This window comes from Poecilia formosa, unplaced genomic scaffold, assembly GCF_000485575.1.
Source record: "Poecilia formosa unplaced genomic scaffold, Poecilia_formosa-5.1.2 Scaffold48, whole genome shotgun sequence".
Lineage (NCBI taxonomy): Eukaryota > Metazoa > Chordata > Actinopteri > Cyprinodontiformes > Poeciliidae > Poecilia > Poecilia formosa.
In genome coordinates this window covers 2182002-2205081 of record NW_006799987.1, presented here as the reverse complement: position 1 = coordinate 2205081, position 23080 = coordinate 2182002, and the positions used below count along the sequence as shown (strand labels likewise).

The window sequence follows — 23080 nt, the reverse complement described above, 5'->3', positions numbered from 1 at the left end:
TAACATGTTTAAATGGTTTTGTTTACGTGGGAAGTAAAAAAAAAAAAAATCAGTTTCAGCTTTTTAATCATCAGTTGAATAATTTGGTTGCACAATATTTACTTAATTAAGCCAACAAGTTATGATAAATTCAACAAAAACATTGAAGTTTTTGATGTCTTAAAATCCAAATATTGAGCCTGCAGGGATTTCAGTCATGTTGATAAAGTCTATAATATGATTAGACAGTTGGAGTATGATGGAGCATTCACAACCATTAGTTGGTTTCAGATGACTGAAAACATAAAGAAAGTTTATTATTCAGATGTGACAGACTTAGCTATTTGCCCTCAGTAATATGTTGGAAGGAGTCAAGCTAAGATGTTCTAACCACTGGTGGGCACGGCTAACTAAAAGGTTAGTCACACTAAACATAAACAGTTCTGCTAACACTAAACATAGCATTTAGCATAGGCTAATGCTAAAGCCTCCCTGTATGTTTTCAGTTTCTTGGTTGTTGAGTATCAACAGGAAGACTCCTAAAACAATTTAGAGTAAAAAACACCACTGTTTGTTTAAGTCAGTTTTATATTTTTACCTCATTCGTTCATTTCTGGTCAGAACTAAGAATAAAAGTCTATTTTTAGTGGAGCCAAAGTCTGACTTTCAAACATTAAAACACCAATGATGAAGCATGACAGCGGGATTTCCAAAAAAATTCGAACTTTTTTCTTCAAACTTTAAGAAAACAATTGTTAAAACTCATAAAAAGGCTTTAAATCTTTGACATTTCTGCCAATGTTGAGTAGATGTAAACTGAATCTACCAAATATTTTGAACTTGAGCATGCCATCACCATGCGTCACAACACGACATTTCATTCAAAGAACAGAGCCACGTAGCAGTCATACATGAACTGAAATCTAATCTGTTCTTGCTATCAGGATGATGTAATCAAAGTTATTTTAACTTCTTAAAACGAAGACGGAGCTCCAGTAACAAACACTCCAAGCACAGTAAACTCTCCACATGTCCAAACTGTTGGATCTTCAGTTAATATCAAAGTAAAATTTTGATTCTTGGTTTAAAACACTGTGAAGAAAAACATTAGTTTATGTTCATAAAATAAAAATAACAGCAAAAGACACTTAAACTGAAGGCATTTTGCATGAATCTGATGTGATTGTGTTCCCTTTGCTGGTATCCAAGCAGCAACCAGGAGGCAGAGGGTGGAAGGTTGGACCAGGCGCTCGCAGCTGTTGCCTCACCCCTGTTCTCCAGCTCTGTGTGACGTTTGTTCTTGCCTTTTAGGAACCCATCCATGCCCAGAAAAGCTGTGTCAACCAATGGAACGAGGGGACCCCAGACCCAGCCATCCAATAGTCACAGCGATCTGGGTATAAAGGCTTTAGTCCGTCACCTGTCAGAGCTGGGCAACCCCTACATTGGGCGAACAGGATCTGATCCCGGGATTTGTTACTTCTTTCTTTTCTCCTAAGCAGGTAATAAAGTAGCAAACTGATATTTTTAGATGAAAATTAAGAAGGTGTCGAGGATTTCAGCAATCATTTGGTCAAAACAAATTCCTTGCTTCCTCCTAATCTAGACAATACAAATGGAAATAAACTATATCTACTTAACTTCTAAAAGCTTTTCTTTTGAGACACTTGAGTCATTTTTGCATAATAAGTCGACTGTGCAACAGGAGAGTGTCCTGCAAACAGTTGTGGCTATCCATCAGCTGCTGCTGACGCCTGCAGAACAACTCTAGGGTTCATCTCTGAATAGTTTAGGGAGCTCGATTTAGCCGTTGGAAGGTATGGAGGCATCTGTGTGGCATGCATGCTTTGACCTTTTGGCGTTCCGGGTCTCATGAGTCTGATGCACTTCCACAAGCTGACCTTACAGAAACTGGCAGCTCAGACTATTAACTGATTGATTCTGCAGCTGCAACTTCACAAGGTGCAGCTTTACATTTAAAAATCAAGGTGCAATGCTTGAAAGTCAACAGAGCACTGCAAAAACACAAAATATTACCAAGTAATTTTGGTCTAGTCTCTAGAACAAATACCTGCATACACTTGAGGTGAGACAAAACTAACTTACAAGAACCTTTTCAACAAAAGATAGAAGTTTGTTTTAAGTAATTAATTCTTAATATTGATGAACAAATTCCACTTCCATTGGCAGATTGTTTTACTTATAATATGGGGAAAATGTGTTGTAATAGGTGTAGCAGGATATCTGCACTAGAAACTAGACCAAAATTACTTGGTAATATTTTGTGTTTTTGCAGAGGATAGGTTAAATTTGGAAAATAGGTGTTAAAAAATGATCGGTTTGATTGTTGGTTTTATTTAAAGTGCAAAGGTTTGGTGCATTTTGAAGCCAAAAGATGAGCCAAATGCCCCCAGAGTGAGTCTCAACTGGTTGGAGCTGAAACGAATCGTCGTGGTTCTATTTATAACCTGGACAGGTGGTGAGACATGCAGGCAGAAAATGTCTCTGTCTCACTCCAGGACTCATGGAAAAGCATCCACATTGTTTCCTTGACAGACTATATTTAAAATCTGACAATTTTATGTTGATATTTGAAGACTTTTCTTCAACCGTTCCTTCTAATCACCAGAGTAACCAAAGCCTGCACTTCCCTGCACATGAGATTCTTAGAAATAAACACCTCCTCTCCACTTCCTCAGACAAAGTAAGAATGGCAGCCATGAAGAACTGCCACAACGACTACAAGATGAAGTTCTCCGTGGATGAGGAGTTCCCCGATCTCTCTCAGCACAACAACCACATGGCCAAGGTACACCGTCATATTTAGCCTCTTGGATGAGCCTTTAAACAAAACTAGCTTCCAACCGAGAAAACGGAGTAAGTGAGGTATTTTGTGTCATCTATTGCAGGTACTTAACAAGGACATCTATTCCAAGCTGAGGGGCAAATCCACCCCCAGTGGCTTCACTGTGGATGACGTCATCCAGACTGGTGTTGACAACCCAGGTAAGGACTCAGTCGTCTGCAAAAAAACAAACACAACAGCAGATTTCCTGTCCAAGACTTAGATTAACTGAAGCAAATATCTGAATATTCGTCTTTAGCTTCGAGATGGTTCCAGGAGGTTTATCTAATTCTTCTGTATCGTTTCTGTAAGGTCACCCCTTCATCATGACCGTGGGCTGCGTCGCCGGAGACGAGGAGTCCTACGAGGTCTTCAAGGAGCTGCTTGACCCCATCATCTCCGACCGTCATGGCGGATACAAGCCCACCGACAAGCACAAGACTGACCTGAACTACGAGAACCTGAAGGTAAGGACTTGGCTTTAGCCATTCTGGGTTCAGGGCCAAACACCGTCACACTCATGGGGCCCTCCATTCAAATATGACGTCATTTTTTTCAACCCTTAATTTATCTTACCATAGTCAGTCTTGATTTTATTTGGTTTACAATGGATCTTTTTTTAGTTATTTGTCTAATTTATGATAACATCATGTTCTCATCATCTGTAAGTATAAAAGTTACAAATTTGGCTACAAAAAGGTGCTGCCACCTAGTGGATGTTTCGTTCCTGAATTCAAAGTATCATTATTTTTACCTCACACTGGTCCAGTTCAGCATATTGTTCAGAATAAAAACACAATTTTACATTCAAATATTAAAAATGCTCAATTATGCTTTAGCTAAGCTTCTGTATTTATCTACAACCTGTACATAAATAAATATGAAATGTCTTTCTTTAGCTCACCAAAATATTAAACTCTGCACATGATTACTACATTAACATGAGTATAATAAATGATGATAAATTGGGATTAAATGGCAGGGATGAGGAAAAATGTTATAGGTACAAAATACTGTAAGAAAAGTATGAAATGTCAAATTTTTTAGTTACGCTTTTAAAGTTTTGCAAAACGCTCAATGAAGTTTTCACTTTTGAAATGTTAGCACATTTTCATTAAGTATTTATTAAGTTATCTTGGCCTAAACCATTTTAAATTACATATTTAGCACAAATTTAAGAGCAAAAAGAGTAATACATTATCTCATGAGGCCTCTAGTCTTCCCTATTTACGGTTCGTTTTGCACCAATTACTTTATTACTGCAATGGCAAACAATACAACTGATAAGGTATGTTTAGGAGACCCTCTCAGTAGTTGTTTTGCTGAAGTCACTTCAGCAAAATTATGTAATTTTGTCCATCTTTTAGTAAAATTTGAACTTTTCAGAATGCTAAAAAATGACAATTGAAGCAAAACAAAGAAAAAATGGCCTCCCCTCTTTGCACCATCAGGGTGGCGACGACCTGGACCCCAACTACGTGCTGTCCAGCCGTGTGCGTACCGGCCGCAGCATCAAGGGCTTCACCCTGCCCCCCCACAACAGCCGTGGAGAGCGCAGAGGCATCGAGAAGCTGAGCATCGAGGGTGAGCTTCAAACTGACTCACATCCCCACCGTTTCCTTCTCTCCTTGAATATTCTGTCCCCCTCCAGCCCTGTCCTCCCTGGATGGCGAGTTCAAGGGAAAGTACTACCCTCTGAACGGCATGACCGACGCCGAGCAGGAGCAGCTGATCGCTGATCACTTCCTGTTTGACAAGCCAGTGTCCCCCCTGCTGACCTGCGCCGGCATGGCCCGCGACTGGCCTGACGCCAGGGGCATCTGGTGAGCAGAGCTGCAAATAACGATTATTTATCAATTATTCTAACGATTAACTGATTAATCGGATAGAAATATTGGTACATTCTGCAGTTATTTTGTACAGTTTTGCCTTCATTACAGTTCTGAATGTTTTATTCTTTCAGCAAATCATCTTTTGTTGAGTCTGTATGCTCCACTTAATGATTAAACGATTACTAAATATGCTGACGATTATTACAATAATCAATTAATCATGATTAATCATTACAGAATTTGAACCAGGAGAAGCCAGAACTGCCACTTGAGAAGTTCTGGGTTGAACGTATTTACAGACAAATGGTTGTTTTTGTATCTTAAATGCAAAATGAACGTATTTTGCAGTTTTGGCTCAACTATTGCATTAAATGTGTTGTTCTTTCAGTAAATGGACTTTTGTTTAGTCTGTATGCTAACATTAGTTGACAATTATTTCAATAACTGATTAATCGTGATTAATTGTTTCAGCCCCACTGGTCTGATACATCTTTACAGTAGCCAAACATCCTCTTTGTTCACCAAATAAGACATTTCTGTTGCATCTTCTTGATTCACTTGGACTGAATCACCTTATCAGAGTTGAAGCTCCAACTACTTTGTGCTGCACCTTGATTTGAATAATATTTTCATCCATCAGGCACAACGACAACAAGACCTTCCTGGTCTGGGTGAACGAGGAGGACCACCTGCGCGTCATCTCCATGCAGAAGGGAGGCAACATGAAGGAGGTCTTCAAACGTTTCTGCGTTGGCCTGCAGAAGGTGAAACTCATAAACCTCAGAGCTGCTGAAAAGCAGACACATTACAGATCCAACTGACTTCTTAAAATACGGCAGATTTGCTGCAGCAGTCAGACTTCTATTGTACTGATGAAGTGAAAGTCCTTAAAGTGGTTTTCATCGAGGCTTTCTGGAGTTTTAATTGGACTTTGGACATTTTTTAATACATATATTTGATATTTATGTAGATATAAATGCATTTATTGACAACAGAAAAACATTTCCCCTGGTAAATAATGTATCTAATATAAAAAATATTAAAAAGTTACACCTAGACCAGAAACTGCCAGCCGAATAACCTCCACAGATTGCTAATCCCGAATTAGCTGCCTTACAGTCCCAGGCTGTTTTACAAAATATCTCTGCAGAGGGAGAAATTACAAATCAGGCTGCATGAAAAATACAAAAAAAGTCTTGTTATATTTACAGGAATTACAGCATATATATGTGGAGAGGCACAAACATTTGTCCCTCCTTTTCTCAAATGGAGGATTTATTATTTGGTATCAAATCATAAACATCTGAATATCAGAACATTTCACACAGCATCACTTTAACATTAAAGCAATTCAGCTTGAATGTAAACAATCTGCTTTTTCTGTCATTTATAAAATAATTAACATAATATGTGGAAGAAGTCCAACAGACCAACTATTATTAATGTTAAATATTTAGTTAGGGAGCTAAATAAATAATTACTTAATTTAAAATATTTATTCTTAAATATTTAATTTAAAAATAAATATTTAGCTTTCAAACTAAACATTAGTTCAGTACTAAATGTCATTTTCAGACTAAATATTTAGCTTGATAACTAAGCATTTAATTCACCAAATTACATATTTAGTTTGGAACTCTGACATTTATAAATATATGAATAAAATGGTGAAAATATGACTTTGAGAAATGAACAGCCACATTTTTTCAGGCTAAATAAACCAAATTATTGATGTCAAGTTTTTACTGTGTAACTTTACAAACGGCACCAAGTGTTGTCAGGTACTGGACCGATGGAAAGCAGCCGGAAAATACTGAAAACTCCTAAAACTGTTAACCAACACCACTTAAAATGGACGCTGTGCTTGGAGGCAAAGTGAACATATTTTATGGATTAATAGAAATTAAACAAGCTGTATATGTTTCGGTAGTAATCAAGCCTTACTCCGGTGCCTCTTCATGTTGGTCAGATTGAGGAGATCTTCAAGAAGCACAACCACGGCTTCATGTGGAACGAGCATCTGGGCTACATCCTGACCTGCCCCTCCAACCTGGGCACCGGCCTGCGCGGCGGCGTGCACGTCAAGCTGCCCAAGCTCAGCACGCACCCCAAGTTCGAGGAGATCCTGACCAGGCTGCGTCTGCAGAAACGCGGCACAGGTACGTACGGGAACCGCTTCCTTTACTCTGCGGGGCGGAAGAACAGGTGTTACACCCAGAGGCGGGTAGTAAGGAGTAGCTATTTTGGAGAAAAATAAAAGTACTTTTATTAGCATCTCTACTTTGCTGTGCTTTTTACTTTGACTTGAGTAATTTTATTATTACGTATTTCTGCTCGTGGGTACTCTGCCCACCTCTGGTGACGTCATATTCTATGACCGCTGTATATTCTGGCCGTAGGAGGCGCTGTTGTGTTTTTTCTATACACTTTGCCACACCTTAGAGTCGAAGAAGAGTATTTTACTCCAAAAACCGTAGGGAGGTAAACAAATGCAGCACAAAAATAAAGAAAAATACACGGACCCCAGTTCTCTTACTGTAATGCCCATAACTATTTTAACTTTGATTGTCTCTCAATTTTGTGTCTTTTTATGTACTTAATGTATCATTAATTGTCCATTGGGCTTTTAAACCTGAAGTCGAACAAATAATAAAAAGTGACTTCTGACCACTAATATGTCTGTTGTGGAAATACAGATGGTCCCAGAATATATTCATATATTGTAGCCATATATAGTAAAAATACTAAATATTTAAGCTAAGCTGCTTCTGCCGATTGTCTTCTTCCTCTTCAAAACAAAAAGTTACTTCTGACAACTACGATTCCCTGTCAACATGTTTTATTAACTTTATATTCCAACACAGTATTTAAAAGTAGTTCAACCTCACCATCTATCCACACAAAAACCTCCTGGTGCCATGTTTAATTTAGGAATTAAACATGAAGGATTGTGATCGGCTGACGTAACTTTCGCTTTGCGCTACACTGCCCCCTATGGGCGTGGCATGTTTAAAGCAACGCTCAGTGCTGTAATTCAGCAGCTTGAACACTTACCAATCAGGTGTGGAAAATATTGTTTTATATGTACACACCTTATTGTTTTCACCCAGAAATTTCACGTATGTGCACAAGACTGGAGGACAGAAAGACGATTGTTTTACTTACCAACAGAAACATTCTGATAATCAAACCTGGAGATTTAGGTATTATTAATTCAGTGCAGTGTACTACAGCAAATGGGGAAATAACACAGAAAAACCATTTAATATTCTTATTGTCTTGCTCTCTGTGTCAGCTACGCTACACACAGACCCGTTGCCACAGCAACTGACAACAACACCACCACTAATGTACCAGGATTCAACACCAAAACACAAGAATTGAACATTCAGTCTGTTACAGTTTTATGTTTTTGGGCTTGATGTGTATTTTGCAGTCGTTAATAAGTGATGGCTGTGGTAAATTAGCTGTCACTGCTATTAGCTAAGCTAACACAGCGGTGGTTGATTAGCTAATGTAAACACCTGATCTACTGATGATCTATCACAAATGGTGGGTGGGTCGCCTTTTTTAAAAAAAAAAAAAAAAAATTAACTGAAGCACTGGATTTTGCAGCACATCTACATGTTAAGATTGTCAAAGTCAAGCTAGCATAGCTACTTCCCTCTTCTTTGCAGTGTTTTGGATTAAAACTGTGTCCTGACCTTATGTAGTTGTCCTAGTGTTGACGATTAGTAGCACATATTTAAGATTCAGAGCGTTAACAACTTGAGAGCTAAAACCAATGCTAGTAATTGTTGATGAGTTTTTGCTCTCCAGCATGTGGTTAAAAGGACTCTGCGATGTTTGGACTAGGCCTCATTCTTCCGTTTCCTCCGCCAGGCGGTGTGGACACAGCCTCAGTGGGCGGCGTGTTCGACATCTCCAACGCCGACCGTCTGGGCTCCTCCGAGGTGGAGCAGGTGCAGCTGGTGGTCGACGGCGTGAAGCTCATGGTGGAGATGGAGAAGAAGCTGGAGAAGGGCGAGTCCATCGACGGCATGATCCCCGCTCAGAAGTAAAGCGGACAGACAAGGAATTTGATGAAATGACTGTCTGTGGTTTTTTTTTTTTCTATTTTCTAAAGAAAAAAAATGAACATGTAGCCTCGTTGTAAAGTTATTTTACTGGTTTCGGCCAAATGGCTACTTCCTGCTGATGGCTTCCTTCCATCCAAAGACACTCCACTTTTCCTTCTGCTCCTTTCTTTCTTACTTCTGTTTACTTTTTCTGCCTTTTCTCCCTATTCATCTAATTTCTTCTAACTGATATCTTCCCATCGCCTTCGTAACATCCTGGGATCAACCTATGCATAGTCTGGTCGTGGCTATGTGTGTAAAGTTTTTTTTTTGGTTGTAAAATGTAACTGGAGAATTAAACAAAGCCCCATGTAACAATCAATTCATCCTGTTTTTGTTTTTCTTCATAGAAACCAAAGGTACAGTTGAAATCTGTGTATACCTGCTGTAAGAACAGACATCACCTTTTCTCAACCCATTGTCTGACGAAAGTAACTAAAATTCTCCTGTTTTTAGGTCAAGGCGCTTTAGCATTACGTTCTGCTAAATACCATGTTGGTGTAGCACTTCAGTTTAACTTCCATTAAATACCATGTTGGTAAAATGCTTTAGCTTCTGCTAAATACTGTGCCGGTATAGTGCCTTAGCATTACCTTCCACAAAATAGTGCATTGGTGTAGAACTTTAGCTTCCACTAAATATTGTGTTGGTATAGCGCGTTAGCATTAGTTTCCATGAAATATCTTGTTGGCAAAGGGCTTTCAAGTTAGCTTCCACTACATACCATGTTGGGATAGCGCATTAGCTCCTGCTAAATACCGTGTTAGCATAGTATTTTAGCATTAGCTTCCACTAAATGCCATTTTGGTATAGCATTTTATAAAACCTTGTTGGTATATTAGTTAGCATTAGCTTCTGCTAAATGCCATGTTAAAGAGCTTTAGTGTTAGCAAAACTGCTTACATTATGTGTAAGCTACAATAATGAACCAGACTTGTGGAGTTCTGTCATTCTTTTCCTGGTATGTTGGCTAATTTAATTTAGATTTTATAATCAGGTACTACGTTAAAATATACTCTCTAGTCCGTCTTTGTATGATTTCCCAAATTATTATTTATTCTGATTTAATGTTACACGTGGAGAAAAGTTTATGGATCTTCTCCAAATATGCATAAAAAGGAAAGAATAAAAAATATCAGAGGTTGAAGGTTTTTATTTTGTGTCACACATTATATCCTAGGAGACATGCAGGACTGCAAGTCGGTCGTTTCTGGTGTCTCAGCCGGCGGTACGTTGGATTTAAGTAATCAGTGGTCTTGAAGCATGGATTAGTCTGAGAACATTTTGGGGCGATGAGGCAGAGCAGTAAACAAACAGAAAGTCGAACAAATAGCCTCTAAATCACAGCTTGACATTTTCAGACACTGACGGACACCAGAAATCAGAGAAACTCCACAAACCATTGGTAGATTTTCTTAGAGATGAGCAATAAAGAACCTAAAATAAAACAAAATGGAGAATGTTTTATACCTGTTACATCAAAGTGATGCCAGAGATTTGGATGTTTGAGCTTGGCATTTTGAATCAGGAATCTGATTGGTTAACAGTCTGTAACTTTAATCCACTGGGGGAACAGTCATACCAGCAGTGCTGGGAAAATCTACAGCTTTTATGGAAAAGAATCAAGAAACAGCTTAGATTTACAACTCTTGGCAAAAATTATGGAAGCACTTCTCATGGAGGATGTCTAATAATCGATCTAAAAAAAAAAAACAAGCATGTTTGTAACCTGAAAAACCACGAATGACCTTAATATAATTAATAGAAAATGGTTTAATTTCCCCAGAGAGAAAAAAACTGAGTAGATCAAGATAAACCATTAATTATAACCAACTGTTGTACACAGAGGTGGGTAGTAACTCCATAAATTTACATTTAATTTGGGTAACTTTTTTGGGGAAAAAATACTTTGAAGAGTAGTTTTACTGTACCGTAATTTTTGTTTTTTTACTTGAGTGATATTAGTTTGGGTAAAATTTGGAGTAGCAATTTAGCATTAGCTTCCACTGCATGTTAGTATAGCTATTTAGTCTTAGCTAAATAACATGTAGGTATAGCACTTTACTTAGTGGAAGCTAACACATTAGCATTAGCTTACACTAAATAAAATGTTGGCTACACTAACTATAATGTTAGCTTCCGCTAAATAACATGTTAGCATAGCTATTTGGTGTTAGTTTCTACTCCATAGCATGTTGGTGTAGAGCCTTAGAGTTAATTTCCACTAAAAATATGTTGGTGTAGCTCTTGAGCATTAGCTTCCAATAAGTATGTTAGTATAGCATGTTAACATTAGCTTCCACTAAATAGCATGTTAGTTTAGTGCTCTAGCATTAGCTGGCACTAAATATTGGAATAGTTTTAGTTGAAATAATGTTTCTGATTAGTGCTTTAGTGTTAGCGCAGCTAGCTTTTCAGCTAGCAGAGCTCGCCACTATTAAGCTTTTACCCCAAATACGTTTTACTCTTGAATAAAATACGTTACAGTAATACCCCTGTTACTCGAGTACAATTTTTGTGTACTCTGCCCACCTCTGGTCATATCAGATGTTTTTCATTACATTGCAAAACATTCTCAATGTGTCATGATTCAACATTTTTGCCAGGAGTCATTGTTGTTCAGTACACTGAAAACCTGAAAGAAAATATACTCAATCTGTTTAAAGATTCCAGAAATCTTAAAACTTAACCAGGTGACGTCCAGTTGGGTCTAAATCATGCGATCCTTGGCTTTGTGGCGGTTTTCTTCCCTAAACATCAACGATCAGACAGTCTGGACACTGAACAAAGTGAGGGAAGCACCAACTACTCTATTTTGCTCTGAACCAGTTTAATGTCGATGTGGGAGAGAATTTAGTTTGCAGTTGGAAGTAAAAGCTGTTGGATTTTTTTAAAAGATTACTGAAGGAATTCATTTTCTTTAGTTTTTATAACATAAAACAAAGTAAACCAACTTGTTTTTATTATTTCCACATTTAATTATATTGGTGCTGTAAAAGTAATTCATAATAATAATGATGTAAAAAAAATACAGTTACACCATTAACTGAAGCTTAGTGTTGGGAAAGAGCTCAATTAATTCAATTATTATTATTTTTTTAATTTTGCAGTTTTGCTCACTTTCTAACTACAGTAAACAGAAAGTACACCCTCCTTTAATTCTAGAGTTTTAAGTAACAGGACAAAATAAAGTGATTTCATCTTTATTAGATTCAAAAATATTTGCATCAAACCTCAAGTTTAGAGAATCACACTAAAGATTAAATGACAGTAAACATACATCAAACTAAATAAAACCCCAATGGAAAGATGTGTGGAAAAACTAAATGCACCCTTAAAATTGTTTTTATCTTGGCTTCATGTTTGTTTAATAAATAATGACAATTTGAAAGTCCGAAACATTGTCATTATATCCTTATATGGCAAACTTTATAGCTGTAGGAGGGTGTACTTACTTTTACCATGACAAAATGGTGGAGCAAACGTTTCAGCAGGTATCCAGACAGAGGAAACGTAACTACGCTCCATTTAGTCTGTTGGCAGTCCCTGCATTTCTGCATGTCTCCCCCTAGTGGCTGGAGGTTTCCTCTGTGACATCTGCTTCCAATATTGACAACAGTCGTCAATTTCCTCCTATTTTAAAAGCACTAAGCAAGAAAAATGAACTGATTACACAGAAAAATAATTAAAAAAACATTTAAATAGCAGCTCTTTAAAAAGGAATGATGACAAGTGACAGAAACAACAACAAGTTTTCCGTCATTCTCAGCAACCTGAAGTTAAATCTGAGCAAAAAAGAAAGTCCAACTCTATGGCCTCAAGCTGTGTATGTGTGAGCTCAGCGGGGGTCGGAGGTCAAAGGGCCATCTTCAGTCCGTCTGGCTGTGAGTGGGAAGAGTCTGGGAGCTGCGGGTGTTTTCCTGGAGGTGTCAGTCTGTCACCTACCCGCTTCACCTCGGAGCTCCAGCTCCTTCGACACCTTGGCGGCGATGTCTCTGAAGGCCAACGGCGCCCCCCACAGGCGCCTGAACTTCACGCCGCTCTGGCCCGGCCCGTTGGGCAGCTGGCAGACCTCGGCCTCAAAGGCCACGCGGGCTCCAGCTGCGCCGTGGGTGCAGGACAGGAGGAACGGGCCGGCCAGGTGGACTTGGCAGCCGCAGCCCTGCGCCGCCTCCCGCAGGGCCAGAACCACCTCGGCCGGGTCCCGGGGGCTCCGGACCCTCACATCCCATCCGCATCGGGGGGTCCGGGGCTCGGCCGCTTTTTGATGCCCAGATAGATGGCGACTAGTAGAGGGGAAAGAAATTAAAGAAATGGGAAAGAATGTGGTTGAAAAAATAGGAAGAAAGAAGAAAAAAAATTAAATCAGATTGTCCTGTTTCCTATGGGTGTCTTAAATTTAAAGGTGGCCTTTAATTCTTCCTTGAACATGTTAAGATAGCTCTAAACATGTTTTAAATAAAAAAAAACATGTTTTAAAAACATGTTTTAAAAACATGTTAAAAACATGTTTTTGCCCAAAATCACTCTTGGATAATGAGATTTTTCTCTACTCAGTTCTGCCTATTTTGAGCTGTTTTAGGATCTTTCTCACTTTAAATCCAAATAAGCTGCAGCTGGCCACGCCCCCCCAACTCAAAGTTTACATTTGGACTTAAAAATGGCTTCAAACAGATGCGCAATTATACAACCGTACAGGTTTGAAAAGAAGAAGTGGAGCCTCCAGCACAGCCAACAAGAATGCAGTAAGTGGTTTCTGGATGGTAAGTCTACAACAAAACACTTATTTTCTAGCAGCCATTGTACAGCGCATACTGTGGCTAGCTAGCTAGCAAAAGTATATAAACAACTAGATAGCGATAGCCTCCACTGGGTTGAGTCACTTAAGTAATGAATGTCTGAAAAAGTAACATTATTAAGGCCAACTTACATTTAAAAAATTAATTTAAGATATTTTAAGGCCTTAATTTTAGATACACGAATTTAAGACCTTTTAAGGGGCACAGAAACAGTAATAATTGTTCACTTTAATATAAAATAATATAAAGCATATAGAGAAACACTCCTGTTAAAACATCAGGTTTAGTTTGACTTTCCTATTTTTTACGTGATCTGTACAATTTAAGTGAAAAAAACTCGTTTGACAGGAAAAAGTATCAAATGTTGATTTGTTTCTGTATGTTTTTCATATAAAAATGTCAGACTATCGATTAAAGTTTTCAAAGACATTATCTGCAAAGGAAAGAAGAATGGCTAAAGGGAAAGGAAGGAAATGAAAAGGTGCTTTAAAAAAGTATTGTGTGTAAACTTATTAAACAATATTGCTGCTGTTTGTTTACATTTTTACCCTCTGACAAATCAGGTAGCTTCTCATTTAAGTTGTATTGCATATTTCTCACTTTAAAATAAAAAAAATGTTTATAGTAGACAAATGTGACCTGTAACTGTGATGCTATCACAGTTTATACCCATCAGAACATCAAGATAAAATAAATGCAAATTCACAACAGTTCATCTACAATAGCACTAACAACAAAAAACCACACATTTTAAAACCCTTCTAAGGTGCAAATAGGATGCAAACATTTATCTTAGTTCTACCTGCAGGAATTATCACAACACACTCTACTTCACAGTCTGCATAGATTACATTGACCTGCCACTGTTTTACCTGCTGCTATTACCCTGAGACTGGGCTGGAGAGGCTGAGGCTGAGAGGAGCAAATGAGAGCTTCAGTAAGATAAACTACAAACTACCAGCCACAGATGTACAGGAAACATGTAACAGATGTAATCCTGCTGGATTCCTGTGAGCAGGATCTCACAGGAATTAATGCCTCAATTACAAAGATAGAGAAACAAGGAAAAAAACTGGAAAATGTCAGAGACAGGAAAGAGGAAAAATGAAAAGGGGAAAATAGAAAAAAATGGAAAACGGAAAAAAAAGAAGGATAGTAGGAGAAAAGGGATTTGAGAAAAAAAGTGAAAACTTACAAAAATAATTAAGGGGAAAAATGGGAAACGGACTAAAACAGAAAGAGAAAAATGCTAAAAAGGAAAGAAAAAAAGAATAAAATAAAAAGAAAGGAAAAAAGGAAAGAGGATAAAGTGGGATTTTTCTTGGCCGTATAGAAATTGGTTTATTTTGCAAAACTGCAGTGGCAACACCTTTTGGTGCATCACGGGTCACATGGTCAACAACCGGATGTTACAACTGGTGCAAAACACAAAGAAGACAAAGAAGAAAACAGGAAGCAGTTGGAGGATGATACTTTTCAATGACTTATCACATAAATAACCTTATTCAAATGTGATTTTAATAACTTTTCTCATGTAATGGAAACACTGCAATTGTGAAATTCTGTTTCTTAAAAATTAGCAGAATGCTCACAAAAGGTTTGAGCACATTTGCATTGGAAACGCAGCTTGTCAGATTTTCAACAAGCTGCGTGGCCCGGCCATAGATTTGGGTAAACCAACTTTACCCAAATCTATGTCAAACATGAAGATTTTAACAATTATCTGTAAGACAGACGAGATTCACTGCACTCACCTTGTGACCGGAGATCTGCTGATTCTCTCAGGTTGGTCTGTGACCCTCAAGAAGAAGAAGAACAAAACAATCTATTAGGAATCAACCAAATATCAATTCAACACATAACAATGTCCTCTAAACTTCCTCTATAACGCAGAACAACTCGGACCCTTAAAGCACAGATGGATCATCAAAACCCCCCGCTGCTCTGAAACACCAGATGAAACAACAACATGAATCAGGTGAGAAGTTTGGGTGGAGTGGGATGGAGTTTATACTGTAACAAAGGGATATCATCAAACAGTCAGTGTGTGTGTGTGTGTGTGTGTGTGTGTGTGTGTGTGTGTGTGTGTGTGTGTGTGTGTGTGTGTGTNGTGTGTGTGTGTACTTGTTTTGCTACATATTGGGCCAACTGCCCAATACATTCACCGACTCCCTGAAGACCTTTATGTCTATGGGGACCAAAGGTTGGTGCTACTGTGGTAGCCCCCTATTTCGCTTGTAAGGGGTTCAGTTTAGAGGAAGAACGTAAATTAAGTTTTGGTTAAGGTTGGGTTAGACAAGGGGCCTGCAACCTATGCGACCTAAAGAGCCATTTTATTCGGAGAACAGCCACAAATGTCAAATGATGCCAATTGGAGCGGAGACCGCTCCAAAAGCAGGAAGCAGACTAAAGCACAGGGTATTCTGGGTAAATACAATGAAAACAAACAAGCTAATCCAGCACAATGACTTGTGGTCTTTAGCCAAAGACAAAAGAGAACTCTGCTGACGCTACTTCATTTTTATTTACATTTATTTACAATAAGGAAGATGGGCTCAGTGTCTTCTTCAAAGGTTTTTGTGTTACTTCCTTCAGTGGATCTTGGTGCAGCGCCCTTGCAGCCGAGGAGGGAAACAGGTTTTTCAAATGGTTTAGTCCATTTGACAAACTGCAGTGCGACAAGCAGCAGTTAAAAATTTAATAAATGTTCCAATTTTGGTCCCAAAGCAAACCAAGCTTACCGAACTATCAGGTGGGAAAACAAAGATGTGTCATTCTTTGTGAAAATCCAGTGCAAATAATTAAAAACTGTGAAAACTTCCAGTTGTTACTCTCTGTATATTTAAAAACATTGACTGATTTTATGTAATTTTTTTAACAAAAGCTATTAAGAGTCATTGTGGGAAGTTCAAAGAGCCACAGGTTGCAGACCCCTGTGTTAGGGATAAACAGGTAACAGGTGGGGTTAGGGTTAGGCATAAATGAAGATACTAAGATGAATAGAAGTCATCTTAGTAGGTTTAAATGAGAACATGCTTCAATCAATTACATTTTCATAAATTGCCACATAATTAAGTAGCATGCACAGAAGCAATGAACTAGAGCGGAAGTTGTTGTTTCTCTCTTTACGTTGACTATGGTTAAGTGTGTTTTGATGTTGATTATTTTTTCTTTTGTTTGTTATAAGTCACTCCCTGAACAAAATGTCCCAATTCAGACAATTAAGTATCTATTGAAGTCAATACAAAGTCCTAATATGGATCAAAATACAAGCTTGAGACTGTGCATGAAAAGATGTTGACTGGAAATTAATCAACCATGAATCTAAATAGTAAAAATCTGAAAAGAGATTTTATCTGACAAATAGACTGAATAAATTTGGTGTTTAACAGTGTGATAAAAAGAAAATATGCACCATTGTATTATGATGATAAAATATAAATATATAACTATAAATATTTCTTCAAGTTTAAGTTCTTTAGAAAATCCTCTTTTTGTAACCAGTGTTGTTAACTTTACAGATTAAAAAAAGAAAATAAGCAAGTTACAAACAAGCCTGCACTTTTCATATGTGATCACTAGATGGTGCAAATGTTTGCTAATTTTCTTAAATTAAATTTGTGTTTTTTAAAGTTAGTTGGCACAAAGGTTTTTCTTATCAGCTGTTTTCTTATAACAGCAACAACTGCCTCATCTCTGCATTGTGTCACTAAATCAAAATAAAACCCAGACGATGTGTTCATGAAGACACTCTCTGCCTAAATAATCAATGATCAATAACTGTAATCTAAATAACTGCAGAAAATAAACAGGGAAGATCTTCAACAACCTTTAACGTCGAGGTGATGGAAATCAGAAGATTCTTGCTTTTTCTTCAAACTGATATTTGAAAAGATTCATTTATGTTCACTATTATCCTAAAAAATTAAAACAAAATGCTAGATCTGTCTTCTAAGTGGTTAAAAAGAAAGTACAAACAGGTTGTAACAAAAGTGGCCTCTAACAAGTGAAATAAAAAAGTAGAAAAGGAAAAACAAAGAGAGACGGAGAAGCTAATGGTGTCACCAGACAGCCTCATGTGTCTTAAGGAAGAGGTGTGTGTGATCCGTGTTTAACAGAAGGATAAATCCTGGTTATGTAACTAATCCTGATTTAAAGCAGCAGTGATGCCGGGTCAGTAAGTCAGGATGACTGCAACAGGCTCAGACGACTCTTACAAGCATCTGGTGCTGCAGAGAGCGCAGACATATGCTGCACGCTTTAAATGTCACAGGTTCAAGGCTGAAGACCTGCAGACGCAAATGCTTCCTCTCACTTCCCTACTGAAGCACACATGGTTAAAGGCTCCAGAAAACAGTCATTTTCTTGAGTTATTGGGGCTTTTTGAAAAAGAAAATCTAAAGTGAGAAAAATCTGAAGCCTAACAAAGAAACATCAAACAAACAAAAAAAGTATTAAGTATATTTTAGTATATATAAAAGAGATAAAAAGTTAAATGAAGTTGAAATTAGCTTTTCTATATGCTAAATACATTTGGAAATAAGAGACAGTCCATAATATTGCACCTTGAATGGATAAAGTGTTTTAAGTCACCATCTCTACATAAAATTACAACTAACCAAGCTACACTGGAACATTCACCATATGCTGAAACCTGAAACATGAACCAAACAGACCTGGTTCACTCCAAAACTCTGCAAAGATTATTCATCTAGTTGACGCCACATTTGGAAAAAAGAGGGGAATAAAAAGGAAGACGAGGGAAAAAACAGGGAACACAAGAAAAAAATGGTGAAAGAATATGGAAAAAGAGAAAATAAGGGAAAAAAAGGAAAAAAGAAGAAAGTAAAAGGGAAATAAGGGGAAAATAAAAGAAAAAAAGAGCAAAAGAAATAAAGAGAAAAATGGAAACAAAAGAAAGAGTATTTGGAAAAAGGAAAAATAAAAAAGTAAAATACGATAAAAAACATGAAGGAAATTAAGAACAATAAGAAAAATAAAGGAAAAACTGACAAAATAGAATAAATAAATAAAAAGAATAAAAAGATCACAGCACAATTTATCTGTGATCAAGCTCCACTTCGAAATTCTCTTGGTAAGTTGGTAATCGTCCCTCTGGTTTCCCTGGCAATATCTAAACACATGATGCCGTTTCTATGACTAAGACCAAAACAGTTCAGTTGTTTCTGTCTCCTGATTAACTTTATACATCTAAGTCTGTTCTGACTCAACATTTAAATCCATCACTTAGTCAGAAGGAAACCTAACCCATGTAAACAAAAAAAAGAAAACACTACTGTACTAGGTTTTTTCTTGCAAGCTGATGGCTGCAGCATTTTCTTGTAATGCTGCAGCTCAAGCAGCATTTCAGCGCAGCATGAAACCGAGCCAGCGGAGACGCAGACAGACAGAGACAGAGACAGACAGACAGCTCTGAGGTGAAGCTGTTCTACACGAAGAAACAACTAAAAATCAAGTTTCCTCACAGAAAAAACAACGGGAATGAAAAGTCAGAGCATGCCTTGAACGCAGCATGAAGAACTCAAACACTGAGTCACATTAAAGGTGAATAAGCTGGGATTAATGAACATTTCCAAAGATTAACAACATAAAGAAACATGACTGAATAAATGACATCGAGAAGCAACAACACAGCTTGGAAATACCACAGCACAACAGAATAACTGTTGATTATATATTTTAAAAAGTATTCAATTAATGATGTTAAAAGATTTAAGAAACTGACATTGTAAATGTTATTTTTACCATTTTTTCCACTGTTTGTTAAACTAGAGCATCAGTAAAGATCAGTACATTTAAAAATATGCAGCTAATTTTTGCAGTTTAGTGAAATAAATCACACTTCTTTAAGAAAGTGGTGCCCAGAGGAAGCAGATCCCAAATGGGAATGTTTTTCCCAAAACAATATTTGTGTTTGTGCTGCTGTGAATGCTGCTCCATGCAGTCACAGTCATACAGTTACCTAAAAAGAGAAGTAATAAATTATTTTTCATCATCATTTTTGACCTTATCACAATATTAACACAAAATATTGTGGTAAAATTATAAGTCCGTATCGCCCACCCCTATGCTTGTCAAAGAAGATGGCCGCTCTGGGAAACTATGGTAACCCAATGAGTGCATTGGTGGAAAAAACAACCTAATTTTCCAAAAATTTAATCTTCAATTATTGGAAAGATTTCAATCACCCAGAACTAGCTATAGTTGAACTAAAGCAGGGATTACACTTCCTGCATGTAAAGCAGCTTTACCTCAGGTCAAGGTTTGCACCACTGAACCCCAAGCTGCGACGGACAGCGGATGGAGGGAGGAGGGAGGACGACGGAGGCACTGGAGGGTGGGGCAGGCAGACAGACAGATGCAGCCAGAAAACATGGGAAAGGAAAACTTACTAACTGTTTTTGTCCCCTGTGGGAGGGTGCAGCCCGACACGGACTTGTTTGAGCTCGGACGTTTAGAAGGGTCAAGAGTGACCCTGCGAGGCAAGAGGAAGAGAAGATGAGAGGAACGGGAGGTTAGAGGCAGAAAGAAAGAGAGAAAAGCAAAGTGAAAGGGATAAAAGAATGAGTAGGAAGCAAAGGTAGAAGAATAAAATTTAAACAAAATGCAAAGAAAGGGCAGAAGATTGGCAGGTGTGATTGGTAAGAAAAGGCCCAAGTTGTTAAAGAAATCAAACAGATAAAGCAACAATAAGCAGCCAAGAACAACAGACCATAAGAAACATACAGTAAGTCAATCTGAGCTGCAGACCTGGGTCAAACTGTTTCTAGGTGATAGAAATAAAAATGTTTTATCAAATTTTACCCATGTCACAGTTTACATGAATTATGGGATATCAGTACAATTGTGCAAATTGAAATTACAAAAATAAATTTCCTTGTTTCAAATAAACTTGTTTTTCTATCAAAGAAAAATCTATTTTTAGGATTTTTCAAACCATCTCAGGTGTAAAGATTATTTAAATTCAAAGCTTTTGCACATTTTACTACACACTGTTAAATCATAATATTTAATTCATTCAATTACACACATTTTTCTGCATATAGATCAAAATGGAATCGAGAATTTGACCAGTTACATATTTAAGATTTGCTATACTGTTATTAGACCCAGGTCTTGCATTAATGTGGGCAGAATTTGACTTGTTCTGGTTTAAAGGAAGGCTGGTAGGTTAGTACTGGTTAAGGAAAGGGTTGAAAGAGGCAGCATGTTAGCTGTATGGCCTTTGTGCTGAGGTTTATAAATAAACTCAACTAACAAAAAGTGCTGTTACTGCAGAAATAATGAACAAAATTCAACTGTTAAAATATAAATGATTTTGAAAAAAGTTAATTTTAACCCCTTCAAGCTTCATTTTTATCAAAAGAGCAAAAAAACAAAAAACAAATTTTTTTTACTCTAATTCAGCATGAATTTTTTTAAAATAATTACAAGCAGTTCAAGAAAGTCCGCATTTATGCTTATAAAAACATAAAAATAAAATGTGAGATAAAATAAACAGTGAAACCACAAACAAGCTGTAAAATGCTTGCAGATACTTTAATCTTTACAGAATGACACTAAATAGTTAAATGTTGGCTAATAAACCCCAGGCCTGATGTCCACTGAGATGGACACTCAACTGACAAAAATCCTGAAATTTAATGATGAAAAATATTTTCTAAATAACTTCAAATGCTGTAAGTATTTAAAATTATAAGAGCAGTTCCATGCGGCTGCCATGAACATAAACTTACATTTCTGATGGTAAATAGAAACTTCCTCCTCCTCTTTGCTAGTTTCAGATCAATGCTCGTACACTGCAAAAACTCAAAATCTTTCCACCTAGTTCTGGTCTAATTTCTAGTGCTAATATCGTAGAACACTTGAAATAAGACAAAACTAACAAAAAAACATTTCAGTAAGAAATAGCAGCTTATTGTAAGTCAATAATTATTGATGAAAAGGTTCTTGTTCCATTGGCAGATTATTTCACTTATAACCAGATATTTTCCCATGTTTTTAGTGAAATAATCTTCCAATGGAACTAGTAATTTTTCATCAATATTAATGAATTACTGACTTAGCACAATGGTGTCCAAACTTTTTGCACTGAGGGACGAAATCCCCAAGATGAAAGTCCTCAGGGGCCATTAAAAGACACAAAAAATCATATTGTGAATTCATCTTTCTTTACCTGCACACTAATAAACTGAACAAGTTAATTTTTATTTAACCAAAACCAACATTAGTATGAAATCTGCCTTAATGTTTTTATTTATTTTACTTTTTGAGCCAATTAATTTCTATTTTGCACTAAAAACTAGACCTAAAATAATTGGTAAAGTTTTGTGTTTTTGCAGTGTATTGTCTGATGCCAAAGACCAATATTGGTCAATAAGAAACTAGAATCATTCAAATGATCAAATTCCTATTTTTTCATTGATTTAAACCCAGAAACACATCTTGTCCATTCCAGTGGACATCAGGTCTGAAGAGGTAACTCTAAAATCAGATGCTCTCTACCTAATGTTTTCTACTGTGAACCTCAGCATCTCCTCTTACTTGCGGGTCAGCTTGGAGGTGATCTTGCTGAGCAGGTTGGATGGGGCCCGGCTCCTGACGTGGGGCAGTGGGCTGGCATCGTGAGAGAGCGTCGGGGACGCCGGCGGGGCGAGAGACGGAGGCCGACGGTCTCTGATCTGACCCCCGTGGAAAGTGCTCCTCACCGTGGATCCTCTGGAGAGACGGGATGACGGCGTGGCGGACGAGACGCCGGAGGCGCCGGCAATGCTGTGGGAGGAGGGGGAGGCCGGCGGCAGGCGGTGGGATAAGGTGCTGCAAGAAACACAAGAGCAGGCGGATCAAAATGCTTTACAGCATAAAAACATCATACAGTTAACTGGTGACTGTATGACATCACACATACAACAAGAAATAAACATTACATTTTGTCAAAATCATCAAGCAAATGCACATCAAATATGTTAGTCAATGTTCCAGTTATTATGTTTCAAAAGCAACTCTAAAGAATTTGTTGAATCTGGAACAAATTTCCAGAAAACTGCAAAACTGCTGAAACACTGAGTTCCTTTAAATCAATCGGTTAAGTTTTTTGTGCAGCACATGTCAGCAGCAAGGCAGCTCCACCCCTCTAGCTAATGATCAGCCCAATAGAAATTGAGTGTTTTAGATTAAAAAAAATACAAACTACTTAATTAAATGTTATGAAATATGCAGCAGTCGATGACAAAGGCAGCTGTCATCACTTCGAGAGGACAATTAAAACCCAAAACATTCAGAAAAGCATGAACATAAACAGAACGCCTCAACATAAAGGCAGAGCTAATTAAGTCTGACTGTGTGGTATCTGAGTTAAAAGAGAAGAAAAATTATTATTAATAATAATAATAAAAAACAAGATTTGTAGAAAATAAGGTTCAGATCCATAAGAGTCATAATTTCTTGCTTTAGATGTTTATTCACATCTAATTTCCTTCCTGTCAG

The 23080-nt window shown here is 37.5% G+C and overlaps 2 protein-coding genes across 9 annotated transcripts in view; one reads left to right on the top strand and one right to left on the bottom strand.

Moving 5' to 3' along the window:
* Positions 1-1372: 1372 nt before the first annotated feature.
* On the top strand, positions 1373-9096 carry ckmb (creatine kinase, muscle b). The gene is made up of 9 exons (XM_007552450.2): positions 1373-1481; positions 2679-2788; positions 2889-2985; positions 3137-3291; positions 4276-4408; positions 4476-4647; positions 5297-5420; positions 6626-6815; positions 8539-9096. Exons 2-9 carry the CDS (start codon positions 2690-2692, stop codon positions 8715-8717), a joined length of 1149 nt encoding a protein of 382 aa, XP_007552512.1. The 5' UTR covers positions 1373-1481; positions 2679-2689; the 3' UTR covers positions 8718-9096.
* The window catches only part of mark4b (MAP/microtubule affinity-regulating kinase 4b), a 59106-nt gene continuing 44808 nt past the window's right edge, over positions 8783-23080 (bottom strand). The window contains exons 15-19 of one of the 8 annotated variants that reach the window (XM_016671697.1): positions 22139-22411; positions 19987-20069; positions 15328-15372; positions 14446-14485; positions 8783-13060 (exon numbers count right to left, since the gene is read on the bottom strand). In XM_016671697.1, coding sequence (XP_016527183.1) covers positions 12712-13060; positions 14446-14485; positions 15328-15372; positions 19987-20069; positions 22139-22411 — 790 coding nt within the window. In that variant the 3' untranslated portion in view covers positions 8783-12711. Of the gene's footprint in view, positions 13061-14445; positions 14486-15327; positions 15373-19986; positions 20070-22138; positions 22412-23080 lie in introns of those variants that run through there. The other 7 variants (XM_016671700.1, XM_016671698.1, XM_016671699.1 and 4 more) reach the window with 7 other exon arrangements.